At 39.0% G+C, this 19,678-nt stretch overlaps 2 protein-coding genes across 2 annotated transcripts in view; both read right to left on the bottom strand.

Moving 5' to 3' along the window:
• Positions 1-19,678, bottom strand: part of LOC125998606 (protein BEX4-like) — a 108,855-nt gene that overhangs the window by 53,673 nt on the left and 35,504 nt on the right. The window lies entirely within an intron of this gene.
• Positions 16,991-19,065, bottom strand: LOC125998903 (transcription elongation factor A protein-like 8). Its single transcript, XM_049766934.1, has 3 exons — positions 18,921-19,065; positions 18,426-18,547; positions 16,991-17,853 (listed from the first exon to the last, which is right to left on the bottom strand). Exons 1-3 carry the CDS (start codon positions 19,063-19,065, stop codon positions 17,506-17,508), a joined length of 615 nt encoding a protein of 204 aa, XP_049622891.1. The 3' UTR covers positions 16,991-17,505.

Raw genomic sequence — 19,678 nt, 5'->3', positions numbered from 1 at the left:
TAAATGTAACACCAGTAAACATATATGACAATTTACTTTAATAAATAAATGATTTAATCATGCCCAAATAATATGAATATTGAGAACAGCACAAAAAGCATAAAATAAGAAATATTTCAAGATATAATTATGTTAGTATATCAAAGAATTGTGACTGTCAATAAATTTCTTGGATCTTTGCATTATATTAACTTGGTAACAAGGAAGGAAATTTATATAGTTTCCCGTTTATTACCTCTCCGTGTAAGGATTGTTATGTCTAATATCAGAGATGTTACTGAATAAATTCCTATAACACATGGCAAAAATTTATGATTTTATTTGTCATCATCTAAAATAAGGCATATTATCTAGAATCTTAAATCTGATATTTATGAGGCATATATTTTTGAATTTTTTTCTTTATTTTAGATTTTTTTTTGTTTTTGGGCCACACCCGGCGTTCCCTAGGGGTTACTCCTGGCTGTCTGCTCAGAAATAGCTCCTGGCAGGCACGGGGGACCATATGGGACGCCGGGATTTGAACCAACCACTTTAGGTCCTGGATCGGCTGCTTGCAAGGCAAACACCACTGTGCTATCTCTCCGGGCCCTATTTTAGAATCTTAACTCTAATATTTAAGAGGTATATGTTTTTGGAAAAATTTTTCTGAGGCAGTTGTCTATTGTGATGACTGATGTTCAATTGTGACTACTGGATCTTTGGGGAAACATCACTTGTGACATTATTGTTAAGTTCTTCCTCACAGGACTTTTGATGTGTGGTATTAAAAATTGGATATTATGACACTAAAAACAAAAGAAAAAAATCTCTATTCATGAAACTTGCATTCTTACTGGAAAAACAAGAGATGATCCATAAGAAAACATCCAAGGTAGGGATGAGAGTGATCCAAGCAGACATCTGAAAACATAATTTTGTTTTTCTCAGGGAATAGCAAATGCAATATCAATGAGTGGAAAGCATACCTGACAAAGGTATCTAAAACATGTCATTTTCAACCTTAATGTAATGTCCTTAAGATTGCCACTACTATAACAAATACATTAAACAAGTAGAGTTCACAGAACTCAATAATAATGATTTACTCTATTCCTTGTAGCTTTTTATTCTACTGTTCCTTGGGAGAATCTAGGGCATTTCTTGTTTGCCCTTGAAAAGTAAAAAGTTCTATCAGTTCGTTCTAGTCATAAGATAGCTTCCTTTTGATGAGAGAAGAGAAAATATGCAATCATATAGTTTGTATTGTTGTTATAGTTACTACATATTGTTACTTTCTGGGCTGAAAAAATATGAAAGGTGATACCCTCCTGAAAGTTCTCTCTCTCCAAACCTCCCACATCAAAGAGTGCAATTCTTGACTCTGACAATGTCACCCCAGCACCATAACCAACTAATATGCACAGCAACCGAATGTGTGAGACCCTTACTGCAAAATGCTACCAAGTGTGCAAACACTACAACCAGTGTACAATCATGAGTGCATTAGAACTGCAGCAACAAAACAACAGATGGAAATAAATTACATTAATATATTCAGTTATATGGTAGGCAATAGCTGGACAATAGTTTTTTATGAAAGTCAAAGACTGAAAGCACATTTTGATTTCATTTTATTTATTTGGGGAGGGCATACCCAGATGTTCTGAGAACTTAATTCTGGTTCTATACTCAGAGATCACTCATGGAGTTGCTCAAGGGTCATATGAAGGGTAGAGATGGAACCTGAGTATGCTGCTTGCAAGGCAAGTGTCCTATCCTCTGTATTCTCACTTCTAGAGAGCAAATTTTACACTAGAGAAGTTAATAGACATGACAATTCATTACAGTAGATTATTATGAAAAAATAGCAGTTTGGCTAGAATACACATTGTTATAGTAGCTAGATTCAATCCATTGGGATTTAATTTTATGAATTTTATCATTTTGATATTTGTATTGCTGTTATGTAAGAAAATATCTTTGTGTGGACCGGAATGATGGTACAGCAATATGGCATTTGCCTTGCACACGGCTGACCCAAGATGGACCTCATTTCATCCCTGGGAGTCCTGTATGGTCCCGCGAGCCAGGAGCTATTTCTGAGGGCATAGCCAGGAGTAACTAACCCCTGAGCGTCACTGGGTATGACCCAACATTACACACACACATACACACACACACACACACACGTGTGTGTGTATCTGTGGAAATGTTTATTAAGGTTGGGCGTTATATTTGTATTCTACTAATATATAACAGTATTAAACATCAGCAGTTTAATGCAGCAGTTTATTAGCTCACAGTTTTGTAGGTCAGTAGTCTGGTAGGGTAGACTACGTATCTACCTAGTGATCTTATGCCATTTTTTTAAATATGGATCCTGCCTTGGTCCCTTATCTGAACCAACAAAATAATTTATTTTCAAGCTCTTTCAGGTTTATAACTGAATATAATTTTGTACATAGTAGGACTTATGTCCCTATTCCTTGCTCACTTTTGCAGGTGGCTGTTCTCAGCTCTTAAATATTTTTTACCAGTCTTTGAACTTAGTTCTACAGTCTTCCAAGACAGTAATTGTGGTACATTTAAGTCTTTTGCTTTTTCTCTGCCTTTCTCCTTAACTAATAGTCAGGCATACCTTTTTCCCTTTGAAAGTGTTTATGTGATTCATTTGGGATTACTTTGGATAATCTCCCTCTTATTTAATAAGGTAATAGTATGATAATGTGGGGGCTGGAGAGATAGCACAGCGGTAAGGCGTTTGCCTTAGATGCAGAAGGAAGGTGGTTCAAATCCCGGCACCCCATAAGGTCCCCCGAGCCTGCCAGGAACGATTTCTGAGCATAGAGCCAGGAGTAATAACCTCTGAGCACTGCCGGGTGTGACCCCCAAAAACAAAAACAAACAAAAAAATAATATGATAATGTAAAATTGAGATGAAAGCAATAGGGACCTTTTATTTACTCTGGGGTCACACCTGGCAATTATCATTGGTTACTTCTGGCCCTGTACTCACTCCTGAAGGTGCTTGCGGTGACCCAGGTGTGACCCAGGCCAGTCATTTGCCAGCCCTTACTTACCCTCTCTACTATCTTTCCAATACCCATAGGAACATTTTAAAATTCTCCCTTACACAGAGAGGATAATAAAACATGCAGCTAATCCAGGACTGACCGCTTTTCCATCCCCAGGCATCCAGTATGGTCCTCGGAGACAGGAGTGATTTCTGAGTGTATAGCCAGAAGTAACCCTTGAGTGTCACCCGGTGTGACCCCTCCCACAAAAAAAAAAAAAGCAAAAGCAAAATAAAATGCAGCCTACTGGGAGAAGATATTCTCACACAATACTTTCTGTAAAGGACTGACATCCCAAAATCTATAAAGCACTCACATAGTTCAACAGCAACAACAATAAGCCCATTTTAAAACTTAGAAGAAGACGATTTTATATTTGTACAAATAAAACAAGCATATGGGCAATAAGTATGTGAAATTGTGTTCATTATCACTTGCTGTCAGGGAAATACAAATAAAAAATGAGGGTGTTTTTCTCACACCATTGAGAATGCCATATGTTAATAACTGGAAATGAGAAATGTTGGCAAGGACTATTGGATGGAATATTATCTGGTCCAGCTTCTATGGAAAACAATATGGGAATTTCTCAAAATATAGGAATTGAGCTCCTATTTGACCCAGATACCCCAATTTTAAGTATCTACCACCAAAATACAAAAAAAAAACCATTCAAATAGATATACGCACACAATATAAAGCTCTTAGTACCAATAACCAGGATATAGAAACAACCCAAATATTTAATCCAAATGTCAACAGCAGGTGACTGTATAAACTATGGTATATATACACAATTGGAATGCTATGTAGCCAATTATATATACACAATTTGAATGCACAGGATAAAAGTCTTAGAGTTTGGGACAAATTGGATGGAATTGGTGGGTGTAAGCTGAGTAAAATAAATTAGAGGGAGGACAAATACAGAACAATTAGAAATAAATCAAGGATGTTGAAAATATCAATTAGTAATCACTCTTGGATAATTTATTACAGATCCAAGAGTGTCATGTTAAGAACAAAAAAGACAGTAGTTATTAAATGACTTAAAGTAACATACAAATATAGGTACAGGATCTGAACAAAATGGTGATGTCCAAGGAAGGTAACAGTATGCACTAAAACCAAAAACGTAGGCCAACAAGCAACTGGTGACGGAAAACTGGAAGATTGAACTGGAAGTGGTATTTGGACCAGCATTGAGTTATGAACTTTTTTATAGTGCTGTGTTCAGTAATGTTGTATATTGATTCTAAACTGGAACACACTTTAAACTATAATTAAAACTAATAATATGTAAGTCTACTAGCTTTCTATTGTTGCATAAAAATATTAACAAAGAAAGTAGCTTAAAACAGAAGTCAGAATGGGTCCAAATGAATTTCTACTCAGTTTTTCAAAAAGCTGAAATCAAGTTGCCAATCAGTTTGAATACCTGTCCGAGAGTTGATGGAGAATTTATTTACAGGCTCATACAAGTTGTTAGGAGCATTGTATTTAGTGCAGTATCTGAAGTCTGTGTTTTCCCTGTTTGATATCACTCTGCATTGTTTTAGTTGCTAGAAATATTAATTTTAAATTGGGATATAAAGCAGATGGAATGGATAGATGGATGAATACTTGTATGTACTATTTTAAATTGCTTTGTCCATAATATATGACATTTAGGAATTGAGAATATGTCCTTGTAAATATGCAGACTTGCATGTAGAGAAACAGGAACAAGTAAAATTAAATACCATTATGAGCAGTAATACCTAAAATCAGTGCAGAAAGAGGTTAAAAATAGGGGTCTAAGAGATAATTCAATGGGAAATACAATTGCCTTGCATATGTGTTCCCTTTACCCCAACCCAAGTTGGATCTCCAGCACCTATATGGTCCTCTGAGCCCACTAAGAGTGATCCCTGAGTGCAGATCCAGGAGCCCTGAGCATTATCAGGTGTGGCCAAAAATTAAGTGTGGGGCCTGAGTGGTGGCGCAGTGGTAGGGCTTTTGCCTTGCACACAGCTGACCTAGGACAGACCATGGTTTGACCCCCAGGCGTCCCATATGGTCCCCTGAGTCAAGAGTGATTTCAGAGTTTACATGGCTCAATATGCTTTACAAATACAATTTCACACTTTTAAAACTATATATAATATGTTGCCATACCATATTCTTGACAAGTGTGCCAATATAGCTTGACTGCAATCCATTCCTTCTCCCCCTTCACATCCCTTTTCCTCACTTTATTTTAAATATTATTACTATTGAATTTTGAGTTCTTTATGTTTGTAGATATCAACTTACTGTTGAATTATGATGTGCAAATACATCCACTTAATCAGTAGGTTGTCTTTTCATTTTTGTATCATGTCATTTGCTGTAGAGAAGCCTTTTAGTTTGATGTAGTCCCATTGGTCACTTTTGCTTATCTTCTTTGCTGTTGGAGTCGAGACCACAATGACATCTCTGAAATGAATTCAAGAAAATTATCTCCTATAATTTTTTCATGTGTTTTACAGTCTTTAATCAATTTTGAATTGGTATGGTATTACTGATAATTTCATATTATATTAAATAGTGATTTAGCACTTTGTTGCTTGTAAAGGTTTTCCAGCACCATTTGTTGGTGTCTATTTCTATCATTGTAACCACTTTGCTCCTTTGCCATAAATAACTTTCCATATATTGTGTCTTTATTTCTGAGATTCTAATTCTGCACCATTAGTTTATATGTCTGGTTTTTTTACCCCGCTACCATGCTGTTTTTATTATTGTCATTTTGTAGTAAGTTTGGAGTCAATGTGATGTCTACATTTTCTTCCCCAGTCCCTGACCCCAGGATTCTTTTGGCAACTCAAAGTCTTTTGTAGTTCCATACAAATTTTAGTATTGTCTATTTCCTTGAAAAAAGCAAATGGAAAATTATTATTGCAAAAATGTGTTTCACTTTTCTTAAAACCTATAGATGAGTGAAACCATTCTGCGTTTTTCTCTCTCTCTCTCTCTGACTTATTTCACTCAGCATAATAGATTCCATGTACAAGCATACAGCTCACCTCATGAAGCTCACCGCAAACAGGGATGAGTTTAGTTAGAGAAATAACTACGTTTTGAACTATCCTAATAATGAGAATGTACGAGGGAAATAGAAAGCCTGTCTAGAGTACAGGCGGGGGTTGTGTGGGGAGGAGGGAGATTTGGGACATTGGTGACAGGAATGTTGCACTAGTGATGGGTGGTGTTCTTTACATGACTGAAACCCAAATACAATCATGTATGTAAAAAAATAATAATAATAAATGAAGAAAAAAATATATAAAAGATAAAAAAAGAAAAAAGAAAGTGGAATTTTGATAGGGATTGCATTAAATCTGTAAGACTGATAAAGGTAAAACGGCAATTTTGCCAATGTTAATTATTCTAATCCATAAACAAAATATTTCCATTTTTTGTATTTGATTATGCTTAATAATGTTTTCTAGTCTTCAATGCATAGGTGTTTTTCTCCTTTAAAACTACTTCCAAGTGAGACAATTTTCTTCATCTTTCTTTCTTCTAATTTATAGATTGCACATAGAAACAATAGTTTTATGTGGATTTTGTGTTTGCCAGAGCCAAATGCTAGAGAGGGGTCCCTCACTGCCAGCATCCATGGGGGTGGGGGTTGATGTGTCAGAAACTAAGCCTGGAGGACTCCGGCAAGATACTTCAAGCCTTTTTAATAGAGGAACCCAGGGGCCTATGACAAACCCTCAGGCCTGGAGAGGGAGAAAAAGGGAGAGAGAGCTGGGTTGGGACCAGGTTATGGTCAGAAACTGAGGGTCAGGTAAAAAGGTAAAGGATAAATAGTCCCAAAGTCTCTCAGTCTCTCTCTCAGTCTCTCTCTCAGTCTCTCTCTCTCTCTCTCTCTCTCTCTCTCTCTCTCTCTCTCTCTCTCTCTCTCCACACTTTATTAACACCTGCCAGTTGATTAAGATCTTTCTTAAAGGGGCAGACCCCATTTATTGCTGGTGCTGGACTGCTGCTAGGGTAATACAGTAATGTAGGACAAGAGTATTCTACCATTTTATTATGAATTTATATTTATAGCAGTCTTTAGTGCATATTAGGGATTTTTATTTTCCTGTATCTAAAACAGTGATATTTTGATTTATTTATCAATTTTAATTCCTTTCATATATGTTTCTTATATAATTGCTCTGGCTATCATTTCCAAAAGTATATTGAACAATAGTGATGAGAGTGAGTATTCTATATGGGTTTTAATAATTGAGCCGTACTTTTTTATTTTTATTTGTGGGCCACACCCAGAAGCTGTTAGGGGTTACTCCTGTCTCTGTACTCAGAAATTGCTCCTGGCAGGCTCAGGGGACCATATGGGATGCCAGGATTTGAACTGTCTGTCCGTCCTGGATTGGCTGCATGCAAGGCAAATGCCCTACTGCTGTGCTATCTCTCTGCCCCCCTTATTTTTTTAAGTTAAACCAGGTTTTATTTGAAAATTTTGAGGAAGAGAAAGTAGAGGATAAGAGAAAATAATGCACTTAAAAGAAAACATGGGCTTCTTCAAAGGTGGAGAAATTCCAAGTACACAACAAAACACGAAAATAAGACAATACATCTCAAGAGTTGCCCAGGGAGCACATGTGCCAGTATTTTCTTTACTCCTAGTTTTATTGAGAGATTTTAAAATCATAAATGCATGTTAAATCTTGCCAAATACTTTTTCAGAATCTTCTGATGCAGTATTTATCTTTCCAATTGTAGATATGGTATATTGCATTAAGTGCTTTGTATACATTGAAGCTACACGTTGCATTTTATAAAACAGAGTTGGCTTTGGCACTAATCCTTTGTATAGTATTTCTGCTAAACCAAGCTGAACAAACCAATACAAAAGTTTTTTTTAAGGCAGCATTGAGGGACCTGAGATATAGAAAAGCAGATAAGATTTTCCTTTTGTACACAATTAACCCTGGATTCATTCTTACCACTGCATTTGATCCCCTAAGCAGAGACAAAAATGACTCCTGATTATAACCATGTATAGCACCAAAACAATAAAAACAGCATTTATTGTTGCCTCATCTTCACATTAAAAAATCTGTAAGTATGAGGCCTGAGTGATAGCACAGAGGCAGGGCTTTTGCCTTGCACACGGCTGACCCAGGACGAACAGTGGTTCAAATCCTGGCATCCCATATGATCCCCTAAGCCTGCTGGAGTGATTTCTAAGTGCAGAGCCAGGAGTAATCCTTGAACACTGGTCACGGGTGTGACCAGATATATCTACTGTTTTTTCATTCTGGAAAAATTCAAAAGTAAAAATATTTAAGGATAAGTATATATGCTTTATCTCTCTGTCTATATTACATTTGCCAGGGGCCAGAGAGATAGCATGGAGGTAAGGCATTTGCCTTTCATGCAGAAGGACGATGGTTCGAATCCCGGTATCCCATATGGTCCCCTGTGCCAGCCAGGGGCGAATTCTGAGCATAGAGCCAGGAGTAACCCCTGAACACTGCCGGGTGTGACCCAAAAACAAACAAACAAACAAACAAACAAAGAAAAAGATTTGCCAATTAATGTTTTGCCAATTGTTTTCTCTTTATTTTTATGTTGTTTCTTTTTCCATTGCTTAACTATTTAAAATCTAATTGTAAGGTTCCTAACTGTTCAAAATTTATGTTCTAAAAATAAAGATAGTCTCCTAGGTAACTATAATACGGTGATTATATTTAATAAGTTAAACAGTAATACAATACTATGTTCAATCTACACTTCTTACCCTCACATTCTATTTAGTTGCTAGTTTACATCTCTTATAATTTAGAACAGTTTTTCAGTGTTCTTTATGTTATGTTATGTTATGTTATGTTATGTTATGTTATGTTATGTTGTGTTATGTTATGTTATGTTATGTTATGTTATGTTAATAGCATTAACATTTTGGTGAGGATGTAGAGAAACCAAAAGTTTGTACGTTGCTGGTATGAGTATAAAATAGTCTAAGCTATCTTAAAAAATTAAAAACCAATGAAATCAAACATTTGTCTCATGAGATAATCACTTGATTACATGACTTAAATGTTAGTAATTGTCTTAATAATTAGTATTAGTAATTGTTTTAAGTGTAATTTATACCACATACCACATGATTATTTTTATTTCCATGAACAGCCAGACAATGTTTCTAGGTTTTTTCTCTGTATTCAGTTTTAAAGATTTTTTTTTTGGTTTTTGGGCCACACCCGGCATTGCTCAGGGGTTACTCCGGCCTGTCTGCTCAGAAATAGCTCCTGGCAGGCACGGGGGACTATATGGGACACTGGGATTCGAACCAACCATCTTTGGTCCTGGATCAGCTGCTTGTAAGGCAAACGCTGCTGTGCTATCTCTCCGGGCCCAGTTTTAAAGATATTTAATGAATGAAATACTATATCATTTTCAAATAAGCTAGTACAAATTAAAAAGAATTTAGCATTCTTTTAATGCTGTGGCAGTGTACAAACTTCATGATAGAAAACAATGAGACTTAATGTATGTCAACAAAAATTATTGGGAAAATAGATGAAAATACTCCATTTAGGAAAGTAACAATAGTGAAAATCCAACGTTAAGGAAACTGCATGAAAAAAATTTACAAGAAAAAAAACTTATAATGCGCTAATCATGTACCTAGAAGACTTTCACCTACACCTTGGCAACATGGACCAGATCATGACCCTGTCTGGGTCAGAGCCTGTTCCCATCTCCATGACGCTGGCTCAGCTCTAAGAGCTGTTCCAGCAGAATCGGTAGCTTCTTGGTTTAGAGAAAGCCACAGAGCAACAAACCTGGGCGAATCCAAGGCGTGCAAGGTGCCCTAGAAGGCCAAGTCCTGGTTGGTCGCATTTTCTCATGGCCTTCAGAACCCTGGAGAGACAAGCCATGGCCCCGTTGCCCACCCCACCCCCTGACCCTGCCACACCACACACACTCAGGGCGTCCCTACAGAAGACAGGCTGGGCCTAGCAGCCAAGCACCTTCCTGAGTGGCACTTGAAACTGCCGTGCTTGGGAACGTGTACTTCTGGGATGAGCCTCTAGGGAACACCCATGTTTAGTAAAAATATTTTTGACCATAAAACTCAGAAAGAAAACATTTTATATATCCTATTTCAGTTCTTGTGGTGTAATCAAAATAAATCTCATCCTTAATCATCTTTGGGGTGGCCACACTCGGCGGTACTTAGGGGTTACTCCTTTTTTTTTTTTTTGGTTTTTGGGCCACACCCGGCGGTGCTCAGGGGTTACTCCTGGCTGTCTGCTCAGAAATAGCTCCTGGCAGGCACGGGGGACCACATGGGACACCGGGATTCGAACCAACCACCTTTGGTCCTGGATCGGCTGCTTGCAAGGCAAACGCCGCTGTGCTATCTCTCCGGGCCCTTAATGTTTTTTTTTCTTTTTTTTTTTTCAGGGGTTACTCCTAGCTCTGCACTCAGAACTTGCTCTTGGCAGGCTCAGGGGACGATATGGGATGCCAGGATTCAAACCACTGTCCATCCTCGGTCAGCTGTGTGCAAGGCAAACACCTTACCACTGTGCTATCTCTCCGGCACCCTTAATCATCTTTTTTGTTTGTTTGTTTGTTTGGGGGGGCACACGCGGTGACACTCAGGGGTTACTCCTGGCTATGCACTCAGAAATTGCCCTTGGCTTGGGGGACCATATGAGATGCTGAGGGATTGAACCGCTTTCCGGCCTAGGCTAGCAAGCCCAACGCAGACACCTTATGCCCTACACCACTGCTCTGGCCCCTTAATCAACTTTTTTAAGAAAAAAAAAAGGAAGAAAAGATTCAGCAGCAAGTCCAAGTTTCTTAATATAATCCAATTATTTAAACCTTCAATATTTTTTAACCAATAAGCAAAATAAAAAATGTTTTCAATTTGGGGTATCACAATTGTAGGGCATGCACAAGGTTGACCCAGGAGACAGGAGAGTCACAGGTTTGATCCCCAATACCCCATATGGTCCCCCGAGCCAGGAACAATTTCTGAGCTCAGATCCAGGAGTAACCCTGAGCGCCACAAGGTGTGGGCCAAAAAACAAAAACAAAAACAAAAATGTTTTCAATTTTGGGTAGAGAAGGCTCTCCCAAGCAGAACTCAGGAAATGGGGCTGAGATGGGGGTGGGAGACATCCTACCTGGTGATTATTAGCCATGGGGGGACATGGGGCAGGACCAGTGCATAGCCACAAAGATGCTATGATTCTCCAAGCCATGAGATGCCAGGGTTGACCAAGACCATATTGTGGCTCTCTACATCTAAATCTACACTCATAGATACACCAAAGACCTCCAAGATGCTCAGTGGTCCCTGCGGTGCCAGGGATGGAACTGAGGTCCAACAGAGGAAAAGCATGTGCCTAACCCCTGTACTATATCTTTGAACACGATGTCCTCAATTTTTAAATAAATGGAAGTTTTATACGATAACAATTCTACTCCTAGATATGAACCCAGAAGAAATAAAAACATATTTCACAAAATGCATATAATTAGTTTATAGTATCTATACTTTCCCTAGATTTAAAAATGGAAACAAAAATATTTTCAAAACATTTAAGTATATAAATTGCCATGTATTCACACCACGGGACACCACACAGCAATAATTAAAAACAAATGACCAACTACAATAATTAAGCATAAAAGAGCATATTGAATAAAATTAGTGAAATACTTCAGATGTAAAAATACACTCTGTATGATTGAATTGATCTGAAACTTTATTACAGATAAAGGTAATATAAATTGATAGAAATAAAGTGAGTAGTAACTTGGAAAGAGGGGGGTTTATGACAGTGGTTGGGAAGAGAGGAGCCTTGTTTGAACCATAGAAGTAACTGAATTTACATTTGTTTTATTTTACACACTCAAGATTTACATTTTGCTGTGTGTAAATTTTAATGTCAATCATTTTAAGTGTGTAAATTAGAATTTACGCATCAGAAAAATTGGGACTATGTTTTGTTCACAGGAGCCGAGTGCCAGAGCACTAAGCAGAAGCTCAGAATGGACAGATGTGGAGGTAAAAATAAGTAAATCTTGAAAATAACCTTCATCAATGGTCATCAAAAGTCTAACTCTAGATAGCACGACATCACTTGCATGTGAAACCTGATATTGTCACTCCCTAGATTATAAAAAAAATGCTCAATTAATTGCAAGAGGTCTGAAATAATTACTATGTCAATAAAACTTTATCTGACCGTAAATTACTGCTTTTTCAACTTTTTCATACTAACTCTACTTATAGGATGGTGAAAAGGTTAGGGATTATCTCTCCAGAATTAATAGGTACATTAGCTAAATATGATTGTGTATGCAAGGTTATGTCCATTTAGTTCATTAACATTTCTCTTTGTACAAGTGATCAATACCAACAGACAGTAAAATACAGAAATATCAGAGAAAAATTTGGTATGGATATATTGATTTTAGTCGGTAGAGTTTGACATACAGTCAACATTCAATAAATAACTGTCAAATAAGTGAACACATTAAAATGCAAATTTGAAAATCTCTAGTAAATGCATCTTTGGGCATATCTTTTAATAATTATACATACTTATGTACTTATAATCAGATTGGTAAATTCACTTATAATATTCTTTGAAAGCTAAATTTATTCCTATTTTGTTTATGAAAAATTAATCAACTCGCTGTAGACTATTTAGGAAGCAGTTATGAAATACTTTCTTGTGACCAAAACTAGAAATACAACATACATTTAAGTGGAAAAGAGAAACAGGGAGTTTCTCAGCCAGGACTCATAGAATTTTAATTTCGGTTAAGTTCTTCTAGAGGAAAGATGAAACATAAAGCAAACTGGAAGAGCCAATAGTGCTCTGTTTGCAAAACAGAAACTATAAACAGAATTATGTTATTTTCAACTGTACAATTTTATATTTAAACCTCCATGTTCTCACTGAAAAAGCCTAAACTAGAAATGTAGGGTAGGACAAAGAAAATAAAATTGTCTAAAATACCATCTGAAAGTATTTCACATATATTTATATTTATCTTTATTAAATCTTGTTTTTCATGAAATGGCATGTCAGGTATAATTTTCCAAATATCTCTACATTAAATTTTGAAGTGTATGACAATAAAAGACTTCATAATTTCAAATATTCTGGCAGATAAATAAAACGGGAAATGTGGGAGAATATTTTTCTAATACTACAATACAGAAATGGCACCAAGTTACTAAATTATTTAAATATACATGATTAAATTTTTTAATAAAATTTCAAATGAATGTCAGTGCTTCATGAGAATTATGTACTTTTTATTTTATACAAAGAAGGGTGAATAACAGGAACAAGATTTTGCTTTAGAAAGGGGCTGAACAGTTATTTTAGCAACAAATTGAGTATGATGGTTGTAGTAATGGTGATAGTAACAATACTGATGATAAAATGTTTAAAGATCTACCATGCTCTAAAGGTCTTATCATAATTTTATATAGCTTTCTCCATTTAATTTACACAAGTTTTTTACACATTATCTAGTTATATTTATATTTTAGATGAATGAACCAATTTGGATTCACACTTCTTTTAAAAAGGGAATAAAATTCTATCCAGGGCTTACCATTATACTTAGTCTACCTTTTTTTGATAATGGGTTTCAGGAGCATCAGACCCAGAATTTTCGTATTAATAACATCAAGTTTTTTCTCACTGATTGCTACCAATCTTCACAGTATGTGGACTTTGTCCAACCAAAATCTCTCAAGCTTTTTCTCAATACATTTGATGATGATGACAAGGACAATGGTAGTGATAGAAAGAAAATTCTTTTTATCACTTTTATTTGGGGAACATGGATGGCTGGGCATTAAAATGAAAGGTGTCCTTCAGCAAAGAAGATAAGTGATTTTAGCAAATCCACATATACCATAAAAACCATTCAGATTGGAGTTCAAGTTTATTTGACATTTAAGACCATATACATAAACATTTTGGCCTCCTATACCCAAAATTTATTTCATCTTATCCCTAGCCTGAAAGGTATAGGCTAGGTTTGCAGTACATGGAGTTTTTCAAACAAGAGGTGAAACTTTTTTTCCTAAACTCTAAGCCCTGTGCCTGTACAAGCTCTTCTACATGGAGTCATCTGTTACCTGGACCTTGGCTGATACAGACATAAGAAGTGTTTCACAAGACAAAGAAAAGCTCAAGTTGCCACAGAACCATCAAACAGGCCAGCAGAAGAAAGCATGTTGGGTCCAGGAGGGAGTCTGCACAATGTGGTTGGAGTGGTATGGGCGAGGTCATGTTTGAAGTTTAACCACATTTGGGAGAGATTTCATTTAACTTTGAGAGAAGGGTCAGTTCCTTTTTTTTCAGTTCCAAGATCCCCCAGTCTCAAATCAGCTTGATCAGATTTTCCCAACCAAATGCTTCCGGTTAAAGCCTGAATGAATACTTTGTTTCCTGCCTTACAGAAGATCCCCAATCCCAAGAGAATAGAGGTAAAGGCAAAGGTTAAAGCCTGAAGATGATGTATCCTGCCTTACAGAAGGGTAAGGTTAAGGCAAAGGTGAAAACCTGAAGATTTTGTCTCCTGCCTTATAGAAGGTCCTCAATCCCCAAGAGAGTAAGGAGGTAAGGCTGTGACCAGGAATGAGAACTGTGGTCAAAGATATGCCCAGGTGCCTACTACAGCACAGTGGAGGAGTGTGGCTGGGAAAAGCTCTTCCAAATTCTGTCTGAGTGGCCTCTTCAAATAGGATGGATTCATTTATCTTATGAAACTGGCATCCACATCTCACTCCAGCCTGCACCTTTCAAACTGCAGCAATTGACCTTGATGGTCAGGAAATAGGGAATTTTTTTTTAAAAAGAGCTGAAGGCCACAGGGCCGAGTTAATATTTTTCAGCTGATCAAAATTGGATATATTTTACTCATATTGGAAGTATGACCACATATGATCATCCAGGACAATGCATTTTCTATTAAATGTTTAGTCAGAAAATCTTATTTATCATTCTACCTTGACTTTCTTTTCTGTCATCACTTATACTTTTTCCTTTAAAAGTTCATGCTTATAGGGGCCGGCGAGGTGGCGCTAGAGGTAAGGTGTCTGCCTTACAAGCGCTAGCCAAGGAAAGGACCACGGTTCGATCCCCCGGCGTCCCATATGGTCCCCCCAAGCCAGGGGCAATTTCTGAGTGCATAGCCAGGAGTAACCCCTGAGCATCTAATGGGTGTGGCCCGAAAAAACAAAACAAAAAAAAAGTTCATGCTTATAAATACTAGAGTTCTACTTATTAATTTCAATATTCACCAAGTTTTGTTTTTGGTTTTTGGGTCACACCTGGCAGCGCTCGGGTTACTTCTGGCTCTATGCTCAGAAATCACTCTGGCAGGCTCGGGGGACCATATGGGATGTTGGGATTCGAACCACTGACCTTCTGCATGGAAGATAAACGCCTTACCTCCAAGCTATCTTCCGGCCCCCCAACTTCTTTTTCTAATTGTTTTATGGGTAATATAATGGGAAATCTTTATATATATTGATATATAAACCAATTTTCCTCCTGCTTCTCTGCATATCAATCATAAATATAGAGGAGCTTGTTTAAGTGTTGCCCCATGACCCCATATCCAGTGAGTAGATCTTAGAAATTAGCCTTTTCAAAATTCATAATCATTCTAATGCAGGTAAATAATGCAAAACTTTGGTAAAACATTCCAAACATAATCCATGTTCATTTTTTAGAATTGCTTTTTATGTCAGAAAAATACTTGTGTAAATGTATTAGAGCAGAATTTGTACAAATATATGGACTCCTTTGTCATAATCAACGAATACATTGAGGTTTATTATATATAATATTCAGGAACAGAAATGTAGCTCAGTGATGGAACACATTACTTTCATGTATGACCTGACCTGGGTTGACTTCAGAAACAAACAAGGATGTCAGGTAAACCCTTACTAACATGTAGAACTGTCAAAAGTTTGGAAAAACAATAGTTTGGTTTTTATTAGCAATTAGTCACCATTCTACTTCAAGTGTATTTATAAAACCTTTAGTACCTTTGGAAATTTTCTTTCACACTTCATTTGGGGTGGAGCAGGGTAAAGTGTTCATTTAGATTGGTTTATTGCATCACTTTGTGCAATTTAAGCACATTTATTTGAGTTTCCTGAGCCAGTATATACTAGCAGGCTATAAGGAGCCTTTGGGAACAGAAGACACACAAAATTCTTAGCCCATAGGCTAAGTAACACTTGACTAGTGCTTTTCACCTTAAATTTTCTCCTGGTCCAGATCTCAGTATAGATATGTCTAACTCTTGTAGAGAAAGGGTTCTGGTAATTAAAAAGGACTGCTGGGGCTATAATAGCCAGTAAGGCACTTTATTTGCACAAGGCTGATCCAGGTTGGATCCCAGCAGCCCTGGAACTCTGCCAGGAGAGATCCTCTAGCACAGAGCCAGGGATTATCCCAAAGCACAGCCAGACATGGGCCAAAAACCCCCAAACCCAAAACCAACCAATCAACCAAAATAAAGGGACTGTTTTGCTAAGAACTATGCAAAACAATATTGCCCAAATAACCCTAGAACAGTCCGACTTATAGTCACTGAAAAGCAAAAAGGTAATTTAGAGTTTAGATGCCGCACACTGGACTCCAGGAAAACAGCTTTTGCCACTCAGTGCAATGCACCTGTGGCAGCAGGCGGTTAACCTGGAGCATAGGCCTATAAGGAAGCAGCAGTAGTGCCTGATAGGCATGCTGAACCCTAGGAGAGAGAGATGAGGCATAGCAAGGACTGGCAATATGAAAACTCCCACCTTTGCTGCCTGACTGCTGATTCAACAGCCTTGAGGCAGTATTTTACCTCGTGAAAATAAAATCTTAAGAGATGTTAATAGTGATAATTGCCAGTTTTATTCCCCTGGTTGAGCAATCCAGAGTTAATATGAGGTTTACAATTTTCAGAGTTTAGGTGCCCCTGTTGTCCTTCTAAGCTCCAAGTCTTTAACTCATTGTGGTGTGCTGTGACCACTGAAATATACAGATAGGCAAAGAGAAAAAAATACACCACACATAGTTGTTTTTCAGTATATGTATCTGTGCATGTATACACATTCACACATGTGCACACACACAATTAGGAATTTTATCCAACGTGAGCTCAGACTACATATGCTGCTTTATAACCTGGTATTCTATTTTATGACATGAAATGTACATATTTTCGAGCATCCGTGTGAAACTTCCTAATTGGAAATGAGACAAAAATCCAATGAGATGCTGGTAAAAAGAGAACTACCTTACACAAGATCCTACCATATTCCTGAAAGAAAAAGATGGCTCAAAGTACAGAAGAAAAGGCTAACAGAAAGAAATCAGGAGCCAACTTTTAGAATCAGACAGAAAAGAATTCAAGGCCTAAAGCATACAGGATAAGGACGGCTGCGTGAATGTCTTTGCTTCCACTGCATCATCACAAACTTGTTTCTCACTCTTCTTATTTCTTCCCTAAGCCTCTCCAACTCATCTACCCCTCTTATGATTTCTTCAGGGTCCAAATGCCTGGCGGGGGCATTCTCTTGAAATCCCTGGCCGGGTTGGGTAGGCTGTCCAGTTATGCTTCCTTCTGCTTCCTGGGTGACACCTTGGGAAGGTAGAGAATTTCCTTGCTCCTCCGGGGGTGCATAAACCAAAGGACGATCTTCCTCAGCCTCGGGCATGTTCTGTGTTCTTAAATTTCCTTCTTGAATGAATGAATTCTAGAAAGACATGGCAACAATAAGACTAGATGCGTGGCAAAAACCTAGCGGGAGTTCTCATAGACACTTGGCCTTTTCTCCTTCCTTGATTGTCAAAGTTTTCCCACTCTAGGAGGCTAGATCTTCAGGCTGAAGCCCCGACTCCACCCCTTCCTCTACCTCCCTCCCCCAACCCCTCTTTCCAGCTCCATCTTTCCTAGCTCCAGCCCACCATTTCCCATCAGGCCTTGCTACTGGCCGCTGGTAGCCCAGAAAAGAGCAGCGTGGAACAATTAACTCTTCCCTCGCCTCCCACCCGCAACACTCTCCCTTTTGGGCTCCCCCAAATCTTCCCAACTAAACTAAGCCGCTCACGTGAGACCATGTGGACCGGTCTCTGGAGTCCACATGCCCTTCCAACTCTCTCCAACTCCCCCCTCCCTGCCACCCCCATTTCCCCAAGGGGGTCCCCACAGTGCCCATCTGGACTCTGGCTCTCCAATGGGGAGAAGCAGTCTCGACCAAAGGGTGTGATTTGGGATCATCCGCACTCCCACCCCGCACGCCTGAAGCAATCACACCCTTACACTGACCGGAAAGGAGCAGGGAATTTGCCTCCCTCTGCCCTTCTTCGACGTGGGGCGCTCCCAAAGAACCAAGAGTCCTGCAGAAGAACGAACACAAGAGGTCCAGTAAGCCAGCGAGTTAGTAGTACCTGAACGACAAATCCCCAAGGCAGTCAAACCCTTTTTTTTTTTTGGCCACACCCGGTGACACTCAGGGGTTCCTCCTGGCTCTGCGCTCAGAAATCGCTCCAGGCTTGGGGGACCCAATGGGACGCCGGGGGATCGAACCGCGATCCGTCCTGGATCAGCTGCGTGCAAGGCAGACGCCTCACCGCTCCGGCCCCCAAAAGCTGTTTGGATTCAAGTTTGCTCCCCCTCTTCATCCCCTCCCGGGTTTGAAACTTCGCCCGGCCGGAGTGAAGCCAGAGTGGGAGACAAGTTATTTGCCAACGATTTCTTGCTCTTTTCTCTAGCCCGGCACTCTCTAGCCCCTTTGAGAGGGAGAAAGCAGCCGACAATTGCCTGCACCCAAAAGGCGACTTTGGCGACGTTTCCCAAGCAGATGCCACGTCCCTGAAGCTGCTGCCCGCTGCCTCCTCGATCCCAGAACCCCTAAGACCGAGCCCGGCTGGAGACAGACCTGAGAAGACTCGAGCTGCGTTCTCATCCGGCAGGACAGCGAGACAGAGCCGCTGGAGGGAAACAGGCCTGGATTCAAAGGGCTGCTGCCCACGTCGACTCCCGGTCACGTGACTCTGCGTCATCCGGGACCTCGCGTCCTGTTTCCCCGCCCACTGTGCTCCGGGGTCCGCCCCCTACGTCGCCTTCGATTGCCTCTCGAGCCGATCGATCTTCGTTCTCATTTGCATGTCGGAGACAATGAAACTGCTTATCGTCTCCTGCTGGAGGTTTTTCAATTCCTTTTTCTGGAATTCCTAGAGGAGACTCCGATTTCTAGAGTTCATCGATGATTTCTTATTTGGGGGATCGTCTTTGACTTGCTCTTACTCTCTACCTCCCCTTCAGGCTAGAGACACCCCCCTCCCAGGCTAGAGACACCCCCTCAACACCCCCTTCCCCAAACCCAAACCCCAAACCTTTCCCCCGGAGTTCCCCGCCTTCAAATCTACTAGTGGGGAGTAAGTGGGTGTGGCTAGAAAAGAATCTAACAATAAAAAAGTAGGTCTTTTTTCCTTCTGGTTTCAAATAGTTAACCTACCTTAAAAATGATACTGAAAAGGAGATGGCAATATATAAACAGTGTTTTACACTGAGGAAGG

The sequence above is a fragment of the Suncus etruscus genome, chromosome X (assembly GCF_024139225.1).
Source record: "Suncus etruscus isolate mSunEtr1 chromosome X, mSunEtr1.pri.cur, whole genome shotgun sequence".
NCBI lineage: Eukaryota > Metazoa > Chordata > Mammalia > Eulipotyphla > Soricidae > Suncus > Suncus etruscus.
The sequence above is the reverse complement of the archived record's forward strand: the minus strand, read 5'-3'. Positions and strand labels throughout refer to the sequence as shown.

Coding starts and splice junctions, on each gene's coding strand:
- LOC125998903 (XM_049766934.1), bottom strand. CDS start 19,065: ATGAGAACGCAGCTCGAGTCTTCTCAGGTCTGTCTCCAGCCGGGCTCG. Junction 18,548..18,920: donor AAGTCGCCTTTTGGGTGCAG/GCAATTGTCGGC, acceptor TTTGTCGTTCAG/GTACTACTAACTCGCTGGCT. Junction 17,854..18,425: donor AAATTCCCTGCTCCTTTCCG/GTCAGTGTAAGG, acceptor ATGTCTTTCTAG/AATTCATTCATTCAAGAAGG.